The 18,144-nt window shown below is 38.0% G+C and overlaps 1 protein-coding gene across 1 annotated transcript in view; it reads left to right on the top strand.

Annotated features, from left to right (window-relative positions):
• PASD1 (PAS domain containing repressor 1) overlaps positions 1 to 18,144 on the top strand; it is a 122,926-nt gene that overhangs the window by 51,383 nt on the left and 53,399 nt on the right. Inside the window, exons 4-7 of the mRNA XM_073798866.1 lie at positions 3,885 to 3,925; positions 4,868 to 5,022; positions 8,352 to 8,440; positions 10,579 to 10,668. Of these exons, the coding sequence (XP_073654967.1) occupies positions 3,894 to 3,925; positions 4,868 to 5,022; positions 8,352 to 8,440; positions 10,579 to 10,668 (366 nt within the window). The 5' untranslated portion in view covers positions 3,885 to 3,893. The remainder of the gene's footprint in view (positions 1 to 3,884; positions 3,926 to 4,867; positions 5,023 to 8,351; positions 8,441 to 10,578; positions 10,669 to 18,144) is intronic.

The raw sequence follows: 18,144 nt of genomic DNA, 5'->3' as shown, positions 1-18,144 counted from the left end.
TATTCAGATTTCTGGAGGATTCTACCCCACCCTGATCCCCACAGGTTCTTTCTTTCTGGTGTTCTGCTCCACAAATTCCCTCCATCTTGGCCTTCCTGAACTCTTATTTCTGTCTCCTAATTTTAGTGAGATTGCTGTGCTCTGCTTAGGATTCTGCTCCCTGAACCATGGTCTGGATGTAACTTTAGGTAGGGCTGCTCTCATTTTTGTTCTTATCTCAGTGATCACAGTCTTGAGCTGCCTACTGTACAGTGTATCCAAATAGGTATTTCCTATGATTTGTCCAGTTTCCTAGTTGTTCATGGTAAGAAGACTAGTCCCATATCAGTTATTTTGTGGCCATAAGCAGTAGTCCCTATAAATTTTGGTTGCTATTGTATCTTTAAGAATATTTTCTAATTTTGGTTGCCAGTAGATAGAAACAAAATTAATTTTTATATATTTTTCTTGTATACAGTAACCTTGCTGAACTATTATTTCTAGTAAATTGCAGAATCTCTTGGATTTTCTATGTAGATAATTATAGTATTCATGACTGAGAACAGTTTTATTTTTCCTTTCCAAGAGTAATTCACTTTATTTTTTTATATTAATGCATTCGTTTGTACCTTCAGCACTATATATTAAATATTTTAGCAACCACTCTTGTTTTTTTTTCCTGAATGTAAAGAAATCTTTAATGTTCCACCTTTAAGTATGTTTTTAGTTGATTCCCTTTACTGGGTTAAGAAAGTTCCTGTCTATACCTAATCTGTTAAGAAAAATTTTTAAAGTCATATATGTATGTTGAATTATATCAAATGCATTTTCTGCATCTACTGAGGTGATCACATTCTTTTTCTCTTTTTGTCTGATATGTTGAATTATATTTTTTCTAATGTGAAATTATCCTGGTATTTCTGGAATTAGTCCAAATTTTTAAATACTATGCTGATTTGGGTTTGATAATTTTATTTAGAATTTTGAATATGAATCACAAATAAAATTGGCTTATAACATTTTCCCTTTTTCCCATTTTCCCTTCCCAGTTTCCCTTTTCTGGTTTGGTATAAAGAATATACTAGCATTATAAAATGAGTTGGGTGGGTAGTTTCCCTCTTTATCTGTTTTCTGGCATAATTTGCATGTAATAGGAGATACCTGTTATTTAAATATTTGGAAGCATCCCTCTGTGAAAACATTGGGGCTTTTTTGTTTGAGTTTGGTTAGGTTGTTATTCTGTGGATACATTTTTAATTACTAAATTTCTTTACATTTATAGGATTTATTCAAATTTTCCTTGTATTATTAAATAGGTTTGGGTAAAATACATTTTTTTCTAGGAAAAACTCCATTCTGTCTCTGTTTCCAAATGTGTGGGCACAGAGTTGATAATACTGCTTTTACCATCTCTTTTATTCATAGGTATGCATTTTTCATTCCAAAATGTATCTTCTCCCTTATTTCTTGATCTGGTTATAACAATGTTTTTGGAAAATTTTATTTTAGAAACAGATTTTAAAAGTCTATTATATCTTTATTTTTTATTGCATCATTTTTTTGGTCCTATGTTTATTATTTCCTTGCTTCTCCTTTCTTTAGCTTTACCCTTATTTTTACAATTTGTTTTGATGAGTGTTTAGCTCATTTACTTTTATTTTTATTTTCTGATAAGCATTTATGCATATAAATTCCTCAGTACTGCTTTAGGTGCATTTTAATATGTAGTATTCTTGCAGATCCTCAGTTCTGAATATTTTCTGATTTCTAAAGCTATTTAGGAAATGTTGTTGTCGTTGCTATCGTTTTAAGTATTCAAGTGTAGAGCATTTTATATTATCTTTTTATTCTTGATGTCTAATGCAGTTGTATTAGGACCAGAGCAGATGGTCTGTATGATACTATTCTTTGGTATTGATCTGTTTTATTGCCTAGAATGGCCTAGCTGTCTGTCTTTTGTGTTCTGAAATTTTGCTATGATATTTCTAAATGTGGTTTTATTTTAGTTTATCCAAATTGGGTTGCATTTTACATTCTGGAAAAATTTCAGCTATTGGCTCTTTACTGCCTGTCTCCCATTCTTGCTAGTCTTTTCATATGGAACTCCTATTAGATATATTAGGCCTTTCTATTCTGTCCTTCATGTTTCATAACCTCTTGTTTCATATTTTCCATTTCATTATCTCTCTGTTAAGGCAATATGGTAAATTTCCTCATATCTGTATTTCACTGACTAATTTTCTCATCTGGTTTGTCTTAATATATTGCTTAATCCATTCTTTTGAAATTAAATTCATTGAACATGTCTTTACAGAATTTCTCTTTTATTCTTTTTTACATTACCTGGTCTTTTCCCATATTTTCAGTACCATCTATTTTGTTTTAAATATTTTTAAACAATTATTTTATAATGGCTTTCAGATATTTTAATTATCTGAAGTTCTTGGAGATCTCATACTGCTGGAGGGGAAGGGGGTATATGTGTGTGTCCTAATTCTAGCATATGGTAGATTGGTTTCTTTCTTTCTTTTCTTTTCTTTTTTATTGAAATATGGTTGATTTACAATGTTGTGTTAGTTTCAGGTGTACAACAAAGTGACTCAGTTTATATATATGTGTGTATATATATATTCTTCTCAGATTCATTTTCCTTATAGGTTATTCCAAAATATTGAGTACAGTTCCCTGTGCTATATAGTAGGTCCCTTTTGGCTATCTATTTTATATATAGTAATGCATATATGTTAATCCCAAACTCCTAATTTCTCCCTTGGTAGATTGTTTTCTTATGTATTTTCTAATTTTGGATGGTGAGCTCATCTTCAGCTGGTGCCTTATCTGTGGAAATTCTGTGGAACCTGGCTTTAGAGAGTCTCTCTCAGAATGGGTTTGTCTTTGCTTCTCCTGGAACCCTGAGGTTTACCCAGTCTAATAACACCCCATTTTTTTCCCACCCCGAGAATATGCTGAGACAGAAAAACTTTCTTGTTTTCTTCCTTTGTTGGTGGGACAATTCTTTAAATGAAATTGTAGCCCCTGGCAGTCTGGGCTATACCTAGGGACGGGGCGGTGAATTTTAGTTTCAATTCCCTGCTTGGACTCTCCTTCACCAAAGAGGGCATTTAATGCCCAAGCTCCCTTGTTGCATAGCTATGCTTCCCCATCCCCACAGCATCACAGGTTGGTGTACTAACCAGCTTGTTCTCAGGATCTTCCCAGTGTTTGACTCCTGAGCTTTCTTTTACTTCCTTGAGAGCATTTAAAGATGTTTGCCATATTTTAAGAGTTCCTTCTTATTTAACACACATGTATTTGAATGTCATTGGCTTCTATCTTGAGGTTTTGACCTTGAGGTGATGTGCGAGTCTAATTATACAGTCCAAAGGAGAGGACTGTGGTGATTTCAAGGTCATTTTTATATGCCGAGGATTTCTGTGATATCAACGATAAATACAGATTTTTGTCTATTGTGACATGATATTGTAGCTAGATCTGAAGCTTTCAACGTACATCTGTCTTTGTTTCACTGTGTTCTTGAAATCAGTGGAAGTTAAAGGAATCTAAGGGTATGCAATTAAACCTACAAATACTTGACTTTGGGATTAAGTTATGTAGCTTCACAGAGTGTTTTTGTAACTTTTTCAAATATATTCATTTGTAATGTTATTGTGACAGACATTCATCGGGGATCACACAATAAAGCAAGTCTTCAGCATCTACATAACGTATGAGAAGGTTATTGGTATTTAGTGAAATTCTATCTTTAAAAGAAGTAGGCATTCCTTGAGGGAAAAGTGCTATGCAATTGAGAACTTTGATTAGTCTTATTGCTTTATGTGATTCATCATAGACTGATTTCTTAGTAAAATGTGGCTCCACCTTGATTTCAGAATTTTTTGTTACAGCACTGAATAATGGATGAGGACGGGAAAAAGAGAAAGAAGAGGTATGAATTCCTAACTGATATTTCCATCAAAGCCCTCTCCCCTGCCCTCCGTTCTTATTTCACATCTAGCAAAATTCTCCTTCCTCGGGGAAACCTGACTCACAAAGGGAAATGTGATCTCTCTGGCGGGTGTTCCATAACCCCAGCCCCAACTCTATTATAATACTGTGTACACTACCTATGTCCTGACAGCCTCCCTCATCAAACTGTGTCCTCCATGCCTTGCATAGTGGCTGCCCAGAGCTGACACTGAATAAATGGTTTTATAGTTCCTGATCGGTTGAGAAACCTGTTTGGAGGCCTTGGCTTGCCTAGAGTTGAAATTCATTTACATTTGAGAAGATAAATTACCGTATTTTTCCAGTTTGAGAATCTAAAGTAAATTCCAGTCTACTCAAAAAGTTTTGGCCAGGATTTTTCAGAATGGTCTGTGTTTTTTTAAAGGTAAAAAATAAAATCTCAATTAGCATTTCATTGCTCAGCCTTCTCTCTGAGAAGGAACATTGGCTTTTAGAGAGCCTCTTGAATAATTATAGATCATTTAGAAACAATTGTATTTAATCAGAAGTACTCTTGAAAAAGCAGGTAAGAATATATGGTGGAACAAAGACCCACCATTACATTCAAATTATTTTGGATTTATTTTATATAATTCATAGGCCACTGTGCCAGACACTGTGTGGGCTTTGGTATGGGAGACATGGAGACAGATACCCTCAAGGGCCTCACAGTCTGAGGGAGATGAGATTGGCTTTCATTTCCTTATTTTAATATTCACAGTTTTTGTTGCTCTATGAGTTATCAAGGGACCAGATTTTTGCTCAGATGTTGACATTAACATCTCCCTTTCTCTCTTCTTATTTCTCCCCATCCATTATCCATCTTCTGAATTCCCAGCCCTACCCTTATTATTAATAACCTTGATTGTTTTTTGTCAATTAGGGATGCACCTGATGCATCTGAAAACAAACCGAAGGACCGCGTCAGGAACTTCTTCACAGAACTGCGTGCTCTGCTGCAAAGTCACGGTTATCCTACGAAAGGACGCAAAGCTAAAACATCGCAGAGTGCTGCTGCCCTTTCACAGAAGAATGGAGGTTGGAACTGAGCACCCCGACCCATCCTTATAGCTGTGGGTGGGACAGCTGGGTCTCTCCCTTTACCTCAAACATCTCTGGGAGGGATTAATGACGAGATGATCTCCTGAGGCACCTTCTGATACATGGCTATTTATTTTCTCTCCATTCATAAGTTTGTTATAGTCAATGCTGAAAATATTATTGAGGTTCATGCAAAAGTAGAAAAAGGAAATGAGAATTAGTAGAAGTATTCTGGGCAATAACAATGCAAATTTCTGTATCTTAGGCACTTGAAGGCATATGATAAATTTTGCTAAGGCAAACAGAGCCCCAAGGGTGTCAAACGGTACCTGTAATATTTAAGTAGATTTAACTCAAAACATCTGAGCAGGTTATACCCATAGCATGTAACCGTGCTGTAAAGAGCTCTTACCTAAAAAAAATTTTCTTGACCAGATGATACCTTCAGCTGTTGCCTTATTTCTGTGCCCTCTTCACAGCAAAGCTTCTTGAAGTGATTGTATAGACCCTGTGTCCACTTCCTCATGCCCCATTCTTTCCTCAACCCACTTCACTGAGGCTGGAGCTCCCACCAATCCAGGACAACTACTTTTGTCGGGAATAGCAGTGGCCTCCACATTGCTGAATTCTTTGGTCCCTTAACTGTCCTCATCGTTTCTGATATTTCAAAAACATTGGACAGGTGACCACTCCCTCCTTCTTGAAGCATTTTTCTCTTGGCTTCCAGGATAACTGCATAACTTGATTCTGGTTTCTCTCCTAACTCATTGGCCATTCCTTCTCTCTCTCTCTCTCTCTCTCTCTCTCTCTCTCTCTCTCTCTCTCTCTCTTTTGCATCCCCTATTTCCCTCTTCAACTTCTAATCATTGATGTGCCCCAGGGCTCAGTCCTAGGACCTTTTCTCTTCAATATCTACACTCATTTTCCAGCCCCTTAATTCGAAGCGCTACCTGGATGTCAATGCCCCCCACTTTTTAAATCTATCTACAGCGCTGACCTCCTCCCTGAGCTCCATACTTGAGAATCATACTCATTATTAAATCAGCAAGAGAGTTTCCTCTGTGACTTCTTTGCTTGGATATCTAACAGGAAAGTTAACATGGCTATTCAGGACCTCTTGATTCCTCTCCACTCAATTGCCTCTCACACCCCCAGCCTTGGTTCTCCCAATTTCAGTAACAGGTACCACCATTCTTCTAGCTGCTCAAGATAAAAATCTAGATGTCATTCTTGTGTCCTCCACCCCCTCAACCAATCCATCAGCAAATCCTTTTGGCTTTACCTCTAAAATATATCTCAAATCCATTCACTCTGCCCACTTCCATAGCCTTGGTGTACCACCCTAATCCAGGCCATCATCATCTGTTCCTTTCAGAGAAGCTTTCCAGCGAGACTCCCTTGCTTCTACTCTTGTTCCCCAGTTTGACCTATCTTTCACAAACAACCATAGTGATCTTTTAAAAACATACATCACTCTCCTGCTTAAAAGCACGTCCTGTTCCACTCAGAATATTGCCAACTCCTTACCATGTACCCTATATAATCTGGTCCTACCCGTCTCTCAGACTTCATTTCCTACTGCTCTATCCCTTGGTCACCCTACAGTAGCCCCTTTGACCTCCTGTCTCCCTTTGTACTTAACTGCTTCCTCTGCCTGAGATGCTTTCTTTGCTCCCAGGTTTTCACATGGCTCTCTTCCTGTCATTACTCACCTTTGCAGCAAGGCCTTCCCTGAGCACCCTGTCGAAATTACTGTGCTTAAAGATATATGAAATGATCAGTTCCATGGTCTCTGTGTTGGTTATCTGTCTCCCCCACTAGTCTGTAAGATACAAAAGCACAGTCACCTTATTTGTCTTGTTTGTGCTCTATCATCAGCCTCTAAAAGATACATAGTAGGAGCCCAGTAAATGTTAGTTAAATAAATGAATGAATGAGGTTCAGCATAATGAGAATTACCAAGTCCCTATTGTGAGTTAAGTACTATGCTGTACACTGGGGTTTTAGTGAAGAATTGGGTATGGTGCCCACCCTAGAAACGAAACAAGAACATGTTCATGGGTAATAGTAAGGTAGAAAAGCATTTTATGGTTGCTTTATAAAATACATTGGCTTTATTTTCTGGCAATATATGGACTCTCTTCTGTCTTTTTTATTTCTTTGTAGGGAGTACAGGAGATGAAAGTCACTAGGTGGAGCTGAAAGTCAATGGGGAAATGACCTCAGAAATCAGCCATGGGAGAGTGACATGGGTTGTTTCCCGAATTTGAGAAGTTGTGACCAGAATTGAGTTTCCAGGCTGGGGCAGTGGTCAGGAAGACTGATTTTGAGGCAGTTGTGCAATTGGCATGGTTTATTTTTCATGTTATTTCTACTCTCCATGTAGTTATACACCCTCTTCTCATTCCCTCTTGAGTGAGGGTTCTGGAGCTGTTCTACTCATGCTTGGCTCCCTTGTTATCCACATCTACTCATAGAAAAGGATATGAGACTCCTACCCACCAAGAAAGCAAGTCTGCTGTCAGAGCTGTCCTTGTCAAAGGATTTAACATTTTGAATAGGGAGCAAAGTTTTATGGGTCTCTAACACTTTTGTGAGGAGAAGAAACGAACGTTTATTGACATACATTAAAATAACTGGAGACTGGAGGGCTGTGTTAGTGAGGTCCCTGAGTTACTGAAGTTAGGGGTGTGGGTGGGATTGAGGGAGGTGGAGAGGGGCAGATGTTGATAGCAAAGTCTCTGAATGAGCACAGGAGCCGGAACACTGCTCAATGGGAAAACCAGAAAACATTGAAGAATGTGTGAGAGATAGAACAGTGTCAGCAGCTTTGGAGAGTTACAAGATATGACTTAAAGATTTTCTAGTTAAGGGCCCTTGCTAAAGCTTAATTCGATGAAACTAAATCATGGAATTCCTTATTTTACCCAGGGATTGAGGAGATTTTAGACGTCTGAATACACCTAGAGCATTCGACACAGCCTGTACCTTATCTGGTATATTATGAATACTGGGTTTTGATAGAATTCAGAAGACTTAAAGAAGTCAAGAAAAGGAAAGAATTGGGGGTTGAAAATCATAATGTTGTTAGAAAGGTCATCATGTAGATCAGTAGAAATTCAGGTGGATGATCTTCAAGGTCTTTTTCAATTCTGAACACTTCTTTGTTTATAATAATTTATAAGCAATTAGTTAGTCTACTTCAGATCCTTCATTAGCACTCAGCATTTTCTCATGAGAGTCTTTTTCATAAAATTATAACTTTGAAAAATCTAATACCCATAAGCTAATCATTTTTTTTTTTCTTTCTTCCTTTTTCTAAAAAGGCAAAGTCAATCCAGAAGCCTCTAGAGAGAAATCTAATTGGATTCCATCACGTCATAGCTATGAAGATCTCAACCAGATGATACTACAAGTAAGAGGGAGTTTGTTCTTTGATTACTTCATATGTAGAATACGTGCAATAGAAGATAAAGAATAGTGGTTTTTCAAAGTGTGGCTAGGAGACCATGCATTCAGAATTACCTAGGGAGCTTGGTAAAAATACAGGTTCCTGGGACCCACCTTAAACTGTCTGAATCGGAATCTCAATCCTGGTAAGACCAGGAGCCTTCATGTCTAACATGCTGCCCAGATGCTTCTTATGCCAAGTGAACCCACTGATCTTGAGTGACAACAAAAATGAACAACTCTTTCTATAGTTTAGTGTCAAGTTAAGTAATTATCTGGTAGAGTCATTCAGCACAGGTTGCTAGACTCTACTGAATAAGGCTTTTAAGTCCTTATTTTTTCCTCAGTGACATGAGGAAACATGTTCATGGTTTCTATCTCCAATGGAACTGGTAAGTTTCACTGAGTTCAAAGGCCACAAACTAAAGCCTGAATGACCATGGTCTTTCTTTTGAGTCAGACAGACAGAGATATGAATTGTGCCTTTGTCACTTACTCGTTATGCATCCTTGAAAGAATTACTATCTCTGAGCTTTGATTTCTTTCTCTGTAAAATATCTCTGTTTCACAGAGTTGTTATGAGAATAAAGTGAACATGTGTGAAATGTCTAGTTCACTTTTTCACTCTCTTCTTTGTGTCATTTAATTTTTCTTATTTTCCATCCCTTTGTCTCCTTGTGTTGCAGTCTGAGTCACTTCTTCAGCTCTGTCTTCCAGTTCAAAAATTGTCTTTCCAGCTATGTTCTAACTTGCTATTTAACCTACATATTGAGTTTTTATTTTGATGATATTATTTCTAGACATTTTGTTTGATTATTTTTCACATCTGCCTAGTCAGTTATGAGTCTCTTGCTCCTTCATTATGTTTTCAATACCCTTTTAAAATTTATTTAAGCATATTAAGCATGCTTATTTTATAGTCTATCCCTGATATTTCCAGTATCTGCGCATTTAAAATCTGATTTGCATTTTATTATTTATACTGCCTCTTGTTCATGATGTTTCATTTTTTCCTGTTTGTTAATCATTCATTACAATCTCATGTTATTTGGGAATTTATCTGCATGAATTCTTTGAGGGCTTTAAAATCATTCTCTAGAGATGATTTCAACTTCTTTTTACTAGATATCTGGGGTCAGGACCATGTGAAAGTAAATAATAGGCTTGGAGTGTTGAGGGCTACACAGGTAGTTCTGAATTCCAGCTCCGAATCTGTGCGAGTGTAGGCTTCTGTTTGTAATTCCCAGATGACACTCGTTTTTCTTTTCCTTTTCTAGTCTGAGTGGAAGCTGAGGCAGGATGGGCAGGTTGTGAATCCCCTGGCTTCCTTTGCTGGATAAGATCTTTCTATTTTGTCTGCCGAGAGAGTTACCCTTTGGGAGGCCTGGCTTTATGCAGGAGTCTCTGATTTCACCCCCGACCTTGTGCGGGCGCAGGCTTTGCTTTCTGTCCTCCCAGCTCTATGCCATCAGTGTTGTGTAGATATTCCCAAGGCATATGCAAGCTCCGTTATCCCCTTACCTCTGAATTCTCATGTTCTAGTCATTTCTGATGTCAGATCGTTTCCCTTACTTTACCAGAAGCTTGGCCCTGTTTTGAAATATAAGTTTTAATATATTTTAATCATCATTTTAGGTATTCTCTACCAGGAGGCATTTGTCTGGATATCTAATCCATTATATAGCAGGGAAGTGATGGCAATACCCATATTTATAAATAGATGACTAAACTAACCACAAACGAAAATGCCCTCCAAGATATTCTTACAGTTTTTAAAATTAATTTTGAATTGAATATGAAAAACCTACACACGGAAATGAATCTTCATAGCTTGTGTTGGAGAGTTTTGTGTTAATTGGGTATACATTGAAATTTGTTTGTCTAAGTGACACATCATTTGATAAACGTCTCATGCTTAAGGTTAAGTAGATTCTGTGTAGGAGGCAGAATAATGGAATTTTAATTAAGTCTGTGCCTGCTTTATTGATATTTAAGGACCACAATACACTTTCAGTGTGTGATTATAATTATGCATTTAGAAATAAAGCTATCATTTTATTATTGTTCCACTATTTAATTACATTATTATTTTCTCTTCATTAGTCATTAGATGGCTTTATGATAATAGTGAGCACAGATGGAGTGATAATTTTCGTGACTGACAACATCTCTTCTCTCCTTGGCCATTTACCAGTAAGTTCTCCCAGCTTTTGGGAAAGGATCATTTGCTTTGTCGTTTAGGGGTTTATTATTTGTTTTCAGCAGCGTATAACTCATCAGAGAAGACATTCTCAATGTTGTCAAAACGCGCACCTGTTTTACTGTCCTCTCCATTGGTTTCAGTTTTAAAGCTATGAAAACAAACTCTGATATAAGGTAATGAAATGGTGTGTGTGCGTTGGTGTATGGTTTTTAAACTGCCCCTGAAGGAGAGCTCCAAAGAAGACTCAGGGGATAATCCCCAAGGTGACTACTTTGCAAGACAGCCCTCACAAGATGGATGTGTCTGATTTTGTACATTTCTTGAGTCCACCACATACTGATTAAACAATGAATGTCATGCTTTGGTCATGCTGGCTCATGGCATCCATTTCCAGGTCTGATTTGCTTTTTGTTTCTTTATATTGAAGAGCAAATCCTGATCTCATTTGGAAAAAAAATTAGAAATGATTGCCTAATTTAGAAATGTTGTAAATATTGCTGGAGAGACCTACACATGAGTTATAGTCAGAGTCTCTGATGTTCAAATTAGTCACTCATTCCTGAGCCCTTTGGTGTCACTATATCCCTCTCAGGAAAGCTTTCTATATCTTCCTAGCACCATTGACTTAGAATATATGACTTCCTAAAATTTTTCTGAATCTTCAGGCTGGACACCTACCAGATATATCACTTAAACATGAAAGCACTGCATACCTTCATATTGCATGCATGCCTGTGTGTGAAGAGGGGCTGTGTAGAGTACATCCACCACCACCACTCCTGAATCTGTCACTTGGCTGGTTGTGTTAAACACATCTGGATTGTTGCTTTCATTGCATATTTCTCACTCCACAGAGTTGTCTTAAGAACTTGACCCACAGATCTATAGCACTCAAGTTTGAAACACATAAATGAATAGAAGTTTTGTTAAATTATTATTTAGTTAAGTTAGAAGAAGATTAGGAGCTTATCCCGCTAGTTATGCTGTTCCAGCCGGCATGTTCTACAGCCCACTTGGAAACTCAGAGAGCTTTTCTGCTCTTTTCTTTTTATTTAAAGGTACTAAGGTCCATTTCTTTATTTCTCATTCTCTTACCTTTCTTTTAGAAAGCAGTTTGGATTTCGAAATTCAGCTTATATTTATAGAATAACAGAACAGCTGAATAAAATGCAAATATTAGAGATATTCATTGCATTGGGCCTCAGAGGAGTTATATCATAGGAGAATGGTCTTATTAAATGCACATTAAAAGAAAGAATGTAGGAGTATAATCCATTACACATTAAATTTTGTTATAGTGAAGACCAGAAAACTACCCAAATTTTTGAGGTATTTGACATTACTTAAACCAAATTTGCCATTGACTGAGACTGGAGACTTTTCCAGTCTCATGAGGATTCATGAGGATCCTCACATGAAGATTTTTCACAGCAATGGTGTTAGTTATATAATTTTCCTTGATTCCTTATGTATTTTGGTTCAGAGTTTTCACTCTTAAGAGACTCTTTCACCCTTCAACATTTGAAGTAACACACAGACACACATACACACACACACACACACACACATAGTCACCCTAAGGTAGAGGTGTCTGGGACATGGGTTTGAACTGTTAATCTTAAACCATGGACTTGATAATCTGAGACTGGTGTACTTAAAAATAAAGCTATAACTGTTATTGATTCATCTGTACATAAACGTTAAGTGGGAATGAGTTTATATATTCTTTTAAAACAGGCTTGAAAAGGACTATACCTGAGGCACAATTTCACACTTTTCCTCATTAAATCCTAACTTGTAATTTTTAACAACATGCAATTTTTCCCAGGCTTTGATTAAAAATTTCATTTTATAAGTCACTCATCTTATATTTATATGGAAACCAAGCCATTTCTAGAGTATCTGCCTGGCTCCAGGAATCTACAATTTCATTAAAAATCAAGGAACCTCTGTCTGTTGGGCAACTGTCTGTGAGGTGGAAAGAACTTGGTCTTTGGAGTCAAATAATCTGGAGATTAAAATTTAACTCTCACTCACTAATGACATGAGCTTTAGTTTCTCATCTGTCGATAGGGGACAGTATTACTTAGAGAGTGACCGGAGGTGGGATATTACAAATGGTGTGGTTAGTATCACTGATCAGGTGACATTTAGACAGGTACTTGAATGGAGTGAGTATGTGAGTCATGCAGATAAGTGTGTTTCAAGTAGAAACAAAAGCAAGTGAGAAGTCACTAAGGCAGGAGTATACTTGGTGTGAAAAGCTATGGTAAAGAGGCCACTGGGACGGGAGTGCTGTGAGTAAAAGGTAAAGTGGTAGGAGGTGATGGGGTCAGAGCAGTAACAGAGGTCCACCTTGTTTAGGGCCATTTGCCTTTTCCTCTGAGATGGGAGGACGCTATTTGGAGCAGATGCAAGAAATGATCTGAACTTGTTTTATCAGGATCACTCTGGGTCTTGTATTAAGAATAGGCTATAGGGGTAGGCATGGAAGTGGGGAGTCACTTGGAAAGCTGTTACAATAGTCCAGGCAATAGATGGTGATGGATTGCATTAAGGTGGATGTGGAAGTAGTCACTGTTTTGTAGGTGAAATAAGTTTTGCAGATGGATTGGATAGGGGTGTGACAAAAAGATGGGAGGAGTCCAAGTTATGATGTTATAAAACACACCATGACTGAAATGATGGCTGTTATCATCATCGTGGTATTAAACTTATGTCTGAAATCTGGCACCACATTTTCCCAATCACTGATGTCATTGATGGTTTTTCCTTTGGAAAAACTTGTAGTCACTGGTAGTAGTAATGTGTAGTTACTTGTATTCACTACCCTCTGTCTTAGCAGCCTGCTTTCCTAGTCACTCTACTTCATCACCTCCTCAAAAAAACATATAATTGTTCTCTTTTATAATTTTTAACCAAAATAAAAATTTAAAATACAGATTTCATCATGGAAAGAGTTTCTCAGGATTGAGTTTTTAAGAGTCTTTAGCAAATTTTAGACATAGGTATATGGCTATTTGGTGATAATTGTGATGAGTTTTGCTTCTCCCTGCGAAGTTTACAGTGTAGTAGAGAATCACTAGCAATGAGTCTTGTTTGATTCAGGGTGCAGTCTGAACCTCGTACAGAAGCTCTTATCCTTCCTGGTGCCCTATACAGTTGAACAGTTTTCTAATGCATGTTTAATGTGGATGTCTCTGCCAGCAAAACGATGCTGCTTGCCTGGATTCTCAGTAAATGTCAAGGAGTGGAGTAAATTCCTTTATTCTTTTTTTGCCATGACTGAGACTCAACTTACTAATATTTTTAGGACAACTAATGGTTATTTTCAAACTTGGCTTTTAAAAAGCCTTAATTTTTCACTGGTATTTATCCTTGCTTCATTAAGCTCTAAGTACCTTGATCTTTCTGTCTTGTGTAATAAGAAGAGCAAATGCCAAAGATTTACGAAAGTAACATGGTGTTGATAATGCTTTCAGATCTCTGCCCTTTATCTAATATATAGCAGGGTCACTGGGATGATCATTACGTCCACTATTTGTAGTTGGTGGTCAGTTATAAGGCATTCATTGTCACTGTCACCTTCCTTAAAGAATGTAGTTAGTTAATAAGAAACTTATTGCCACTATTTCCATCCAAGGAATGTGCACCATCAAAAGACTGCTCACTTGGAATTCTTTTAGGTGACAATGCTATACTTCCTTCTGCCAATGAAAGAACTGGTGAGCCTTAGCATTTTGTACCTCTTGTTAAGGTATTATTTTATACTTTGCATCAGAATTGTCTGTGCATGTGTTGTCTGCCCTCCTGAACTATGCGTTCATTGAAATTAGAATGAACATGTCAGGTTCATTTTTTTAAACTCTCATAAGTTTCAGCAAAAAAATAATAAATTAATTCATGTAGAATGTCCAAAATGCAGAAACTGGCCCAGTAGCAAATTGGCTGCTCTTGGTGCAGATTGGACTCAAGGTAGCTATGTTGTAGTGGAAGGAACAATGGATATGGAATTAGATGGAGCTGGGTGTGAATCTCATCTCTGAACTTGTGACCTCTCAATAATCGGACAAGCCTTCGTTTCATCATGAATTCAATAGAGGAGAATTCTTCCTCTCACAGGAGTTTAGGTGAGCTAGTTCGTGTGAACATACCTAGCATAATGTTCTGGCATGAAGCAGTTGTTAATCAAGTGTTAGGTGAAGGAATAAATGAGTGGTCTCTACTGACCAGAGGTAACTTGGTTTGGTACCTAAAGTGTATTTTATAACTAAATCAATAAAAGCATTTTTATTGAAAAAGTTAAGTTGAATGAAAAATATCTTTTTCTTTGGGGAAGTCAGTTTCTTACTATGTGACTTTCATTGTCAAAATCTGTTGCCTGGCACTTCTCTGGTGGTCCAGTGGTTAAGACTCCACGCTTCCACTACAGGGGACAAGGGTTCAATCCCTGGTCGGGGAACTAAGATCCCACATGCTGCGTGGTGTGGCCAAGAAAAAGAAATCTATTGCCTGTTAATTTCATGTTTTCTTTGCTAAATTAGTGTTACATTTCTGCCCTGAATTGAGCCAAGACTTTTCTTGATTGAGACAGGATCCATCTGCTAATTTGAGCATTGGCCAACTCGTAGGCTGACTTCTACAAATGGGCCATAAAAATATATTTCTTAATTTTGACTGTAGATTATTAATATTAAAAATTAAAAATTAAAAATCATTTGAATTTGTTGTTCATCAACCAAAGCCATAATTAAGCTACAAAGAGTACTTTGTTTATTATTTTGTTCCTATCACATTAAAAACTCATTACTTAAAGGCTGATATTCAGTTTATTCATGTGTCACCATACTTCAACTACGTGGTACAGTATTTTTCACTCATTCAACTAATGTTTATTGGGTGCTCACTTGTGCCAAGCTGTGTTCTAGGTGTTGAGGATGTAGCAGTGAATAAGATGACCAAAGTCTCTGTTCTAATGCAACTTACATTTTATTGTGGGAGACATAATAAATAGATAAACATATACATGTGACTATGATGTCAGGTAATGATAAGTGGTATGAAAAAAAAGGCAGGAAGAGAATGTCAGGGGATTGATGCTATTTAAAATACTTTTGAGTAGAGACTTCAATGAAGTAAGGGAGAAAGTCATTGCAAATATCTGGGAAAGAGTGTTTCACATTGAATGAAGACCAAGCTTAAGGGCCCCAAGATGACTGTTTGCTTGCTGTATTTGAACATGAGCAAGGAGTTCAGTGTACTTAGAATGCAGTGAGCAAGAGGGAGGGTGGGAGAGGCTAAGGTCAATAGGCAGCAAAGAGCCAGAACATAGAGCTGTCAAGGACGTTGGAAGTATACTTTGGCTTTCACTCTGAATCACTTGGGTAGCCAGTGGAAAATGTTGAGCAGAGGAATAACTTGATCTGACTTATGTTTTAAATTGATGACTCTAGCTGCTCTGTGGAGAATGGAGTGGGAGCAAGGGTGTGGCAAAGATAGATGCAGGGAGACCACTGAAGGCTATTGCAGGATCCAGGATAAAAATGATGGCTTAAACCAAGTGCTGAGAAGTGGACCGATTCTATATGTATTTTGAAGGTAGAGCCAACAGAGTTTGCTGATGGACTGGATTTGGGGCTTGAGAGAAAAAAGGCAAGTAAAGGACAAGCATGTGGGTAAATGGTGGTGCCATTTACTGAATTGGGGAAGACTGAGAGAAGAGCATGTTTGTGAGGGGAAAATATCTGGTGCACTTGTTTTGGATGTATTTTTATTTTATTTTTTAAAAATTTATTTTATTTTTGGCTGCATTGGATCTTTGTTGCTGTGCGCAAGCTTTCTCTAGCGGCGGCGAACGGGGGCTACTCTTCGTTGCGGTGCATGGGCTTCTCATAGCGGTGGCTTCTCTTGTTGCAGAGCACAGGCTCTAGGCACGTGGGCTTCAGTAGTTGTGGCACGCAGGCTCAGTAGTTGTGGCTCGCAGGCTCTAGAGCTCAGGCTCAGTAGTTGTGGTGCACGGGCTTAGTTGCTCCGCAGCATGTGGGATCTTCCCAGACCAGGGATTGAACCCGTGTCCCCTGCATTGTCAGGCGGACTCTTAACCACTGCGCCAGCAGGGAAACCCTATTTTGGATGTCTTAAAATTGAAATCCTATAAGACATCCAAGTTTAGTTATCAAGCTGAGTTCAGGGAGAAGTCTGGACTGGAGGTGAGAAGTTGGTAGTCATTAACAGTTAGATGGTATTTGATGAGGTGGAACTGGAAGAGACCACAAGAGACAGGATAGTAAGAGAAGAGGTCCAATGACCAGACCCTGAGCATTCTTGTGCCAAGTGGCCAGGAAGAGGAGAAAGATCTAGCAAAGAAACTGTGAAGCAGTAGCCTTTGAAGAAAAAGGATATCCATATGTGTATGGTGTCCTGGAAGCCAAGTAAACAAAGTATTTCAAGCATGAAGGAGAGGTCAGTTGTATCAAATGCTGAGATGTTAGGCAAGATGAGGGTTGAAATTGACTATTGAATTTGGTGATATGGACATCACTGGTAACCAGAAAAGTGGAGTGGTTAGGATAAAAATCTGATTAGTGTGGTTTTAAGGGAGAGTGAGAGGTGAAGAAATGAGAGACATCAGGTATAGTTCCTTTCAATGATTTTTGTTCTAAAGTGGACCAGAGAAGTTAGTTAGAGATGGAGGAGAGGATGTAGTGTCAAGGAAGATTTTGGATTTTTGTGTTGTTTCTGTTTTTAAGATGACAGACATTATAACATCTCTGATTTAGCATGTGTGTGCTAAGGGAAAGACCCAGCAGAAAGGGAAAGCTTGAAGATGTGGGGGATAGGGGGAGAATTTCTGAAATGATGTCCTTGAATAGTCAAGAGAGGATGAAGGACAGTGCAGTAGACTTAGGTAGGAGCTTATTTGGTGCAATAGGAGAGAAAGCAGGTCTCTGGCCACAGGAGCAGATAGGTCGGTAAGATTTGGTGCAGGGAGATATTGACATTTCCTTCTCCCTTTGTTTTTAATTGAAATAAGAAATGAGATCCCAGCTGAATATGAGGAGGGTGGCAGCGGAGGGGACGGTTTCGCAGGTTTGAAGGAGGAGAAGGCAAGAAATAGTCATATTGAAGAGTAGAAGAGTGAATTATCTAGGGAAATGTGGAATGATTTCTAGGCAGAGCTGAGTGCCCATTTAAAATAATACACAGTATGGGTGTGGGGTTTTCTCCATACACATTCAGTTGCTTGGGGGAAGGTACAGGGTAGCTGAAGAGTTGAAATTAAGCAGAGTTGGGACTTTCCCAGGCAAATAAGAGCTCATGGCAGTGATTAGAATGATCGACTATGGCATCTGAACTGGGTAACGAGGGATGTGACAATTTGAAGGAGATAATGTTCAGTGAAAATGGGATGTGAATGGACTGGAGGTCTCAGTGGGTGGGATAATTGTTGGAGAGGTGGGGTACTT

This window comes from Tursiops truncatus, chromosome X (genome assembly GCF_011762595.2).
Source record: "Tursiops truncatus isolate mTurTru1 chromosome X, mTurTru1.mat.Y, whole genome shotgun sequence".
In the NCBI taxonomy this organism is placed as follows: Eukaryota; Metazoa; Chordata; class Mammalia; order Artiodactyla; family Delphinidae; genus Tursiops; species Tursiops truncatus.
This window is presented reverse-complemented; position numbering and strand designations above follow the sequence as displayed.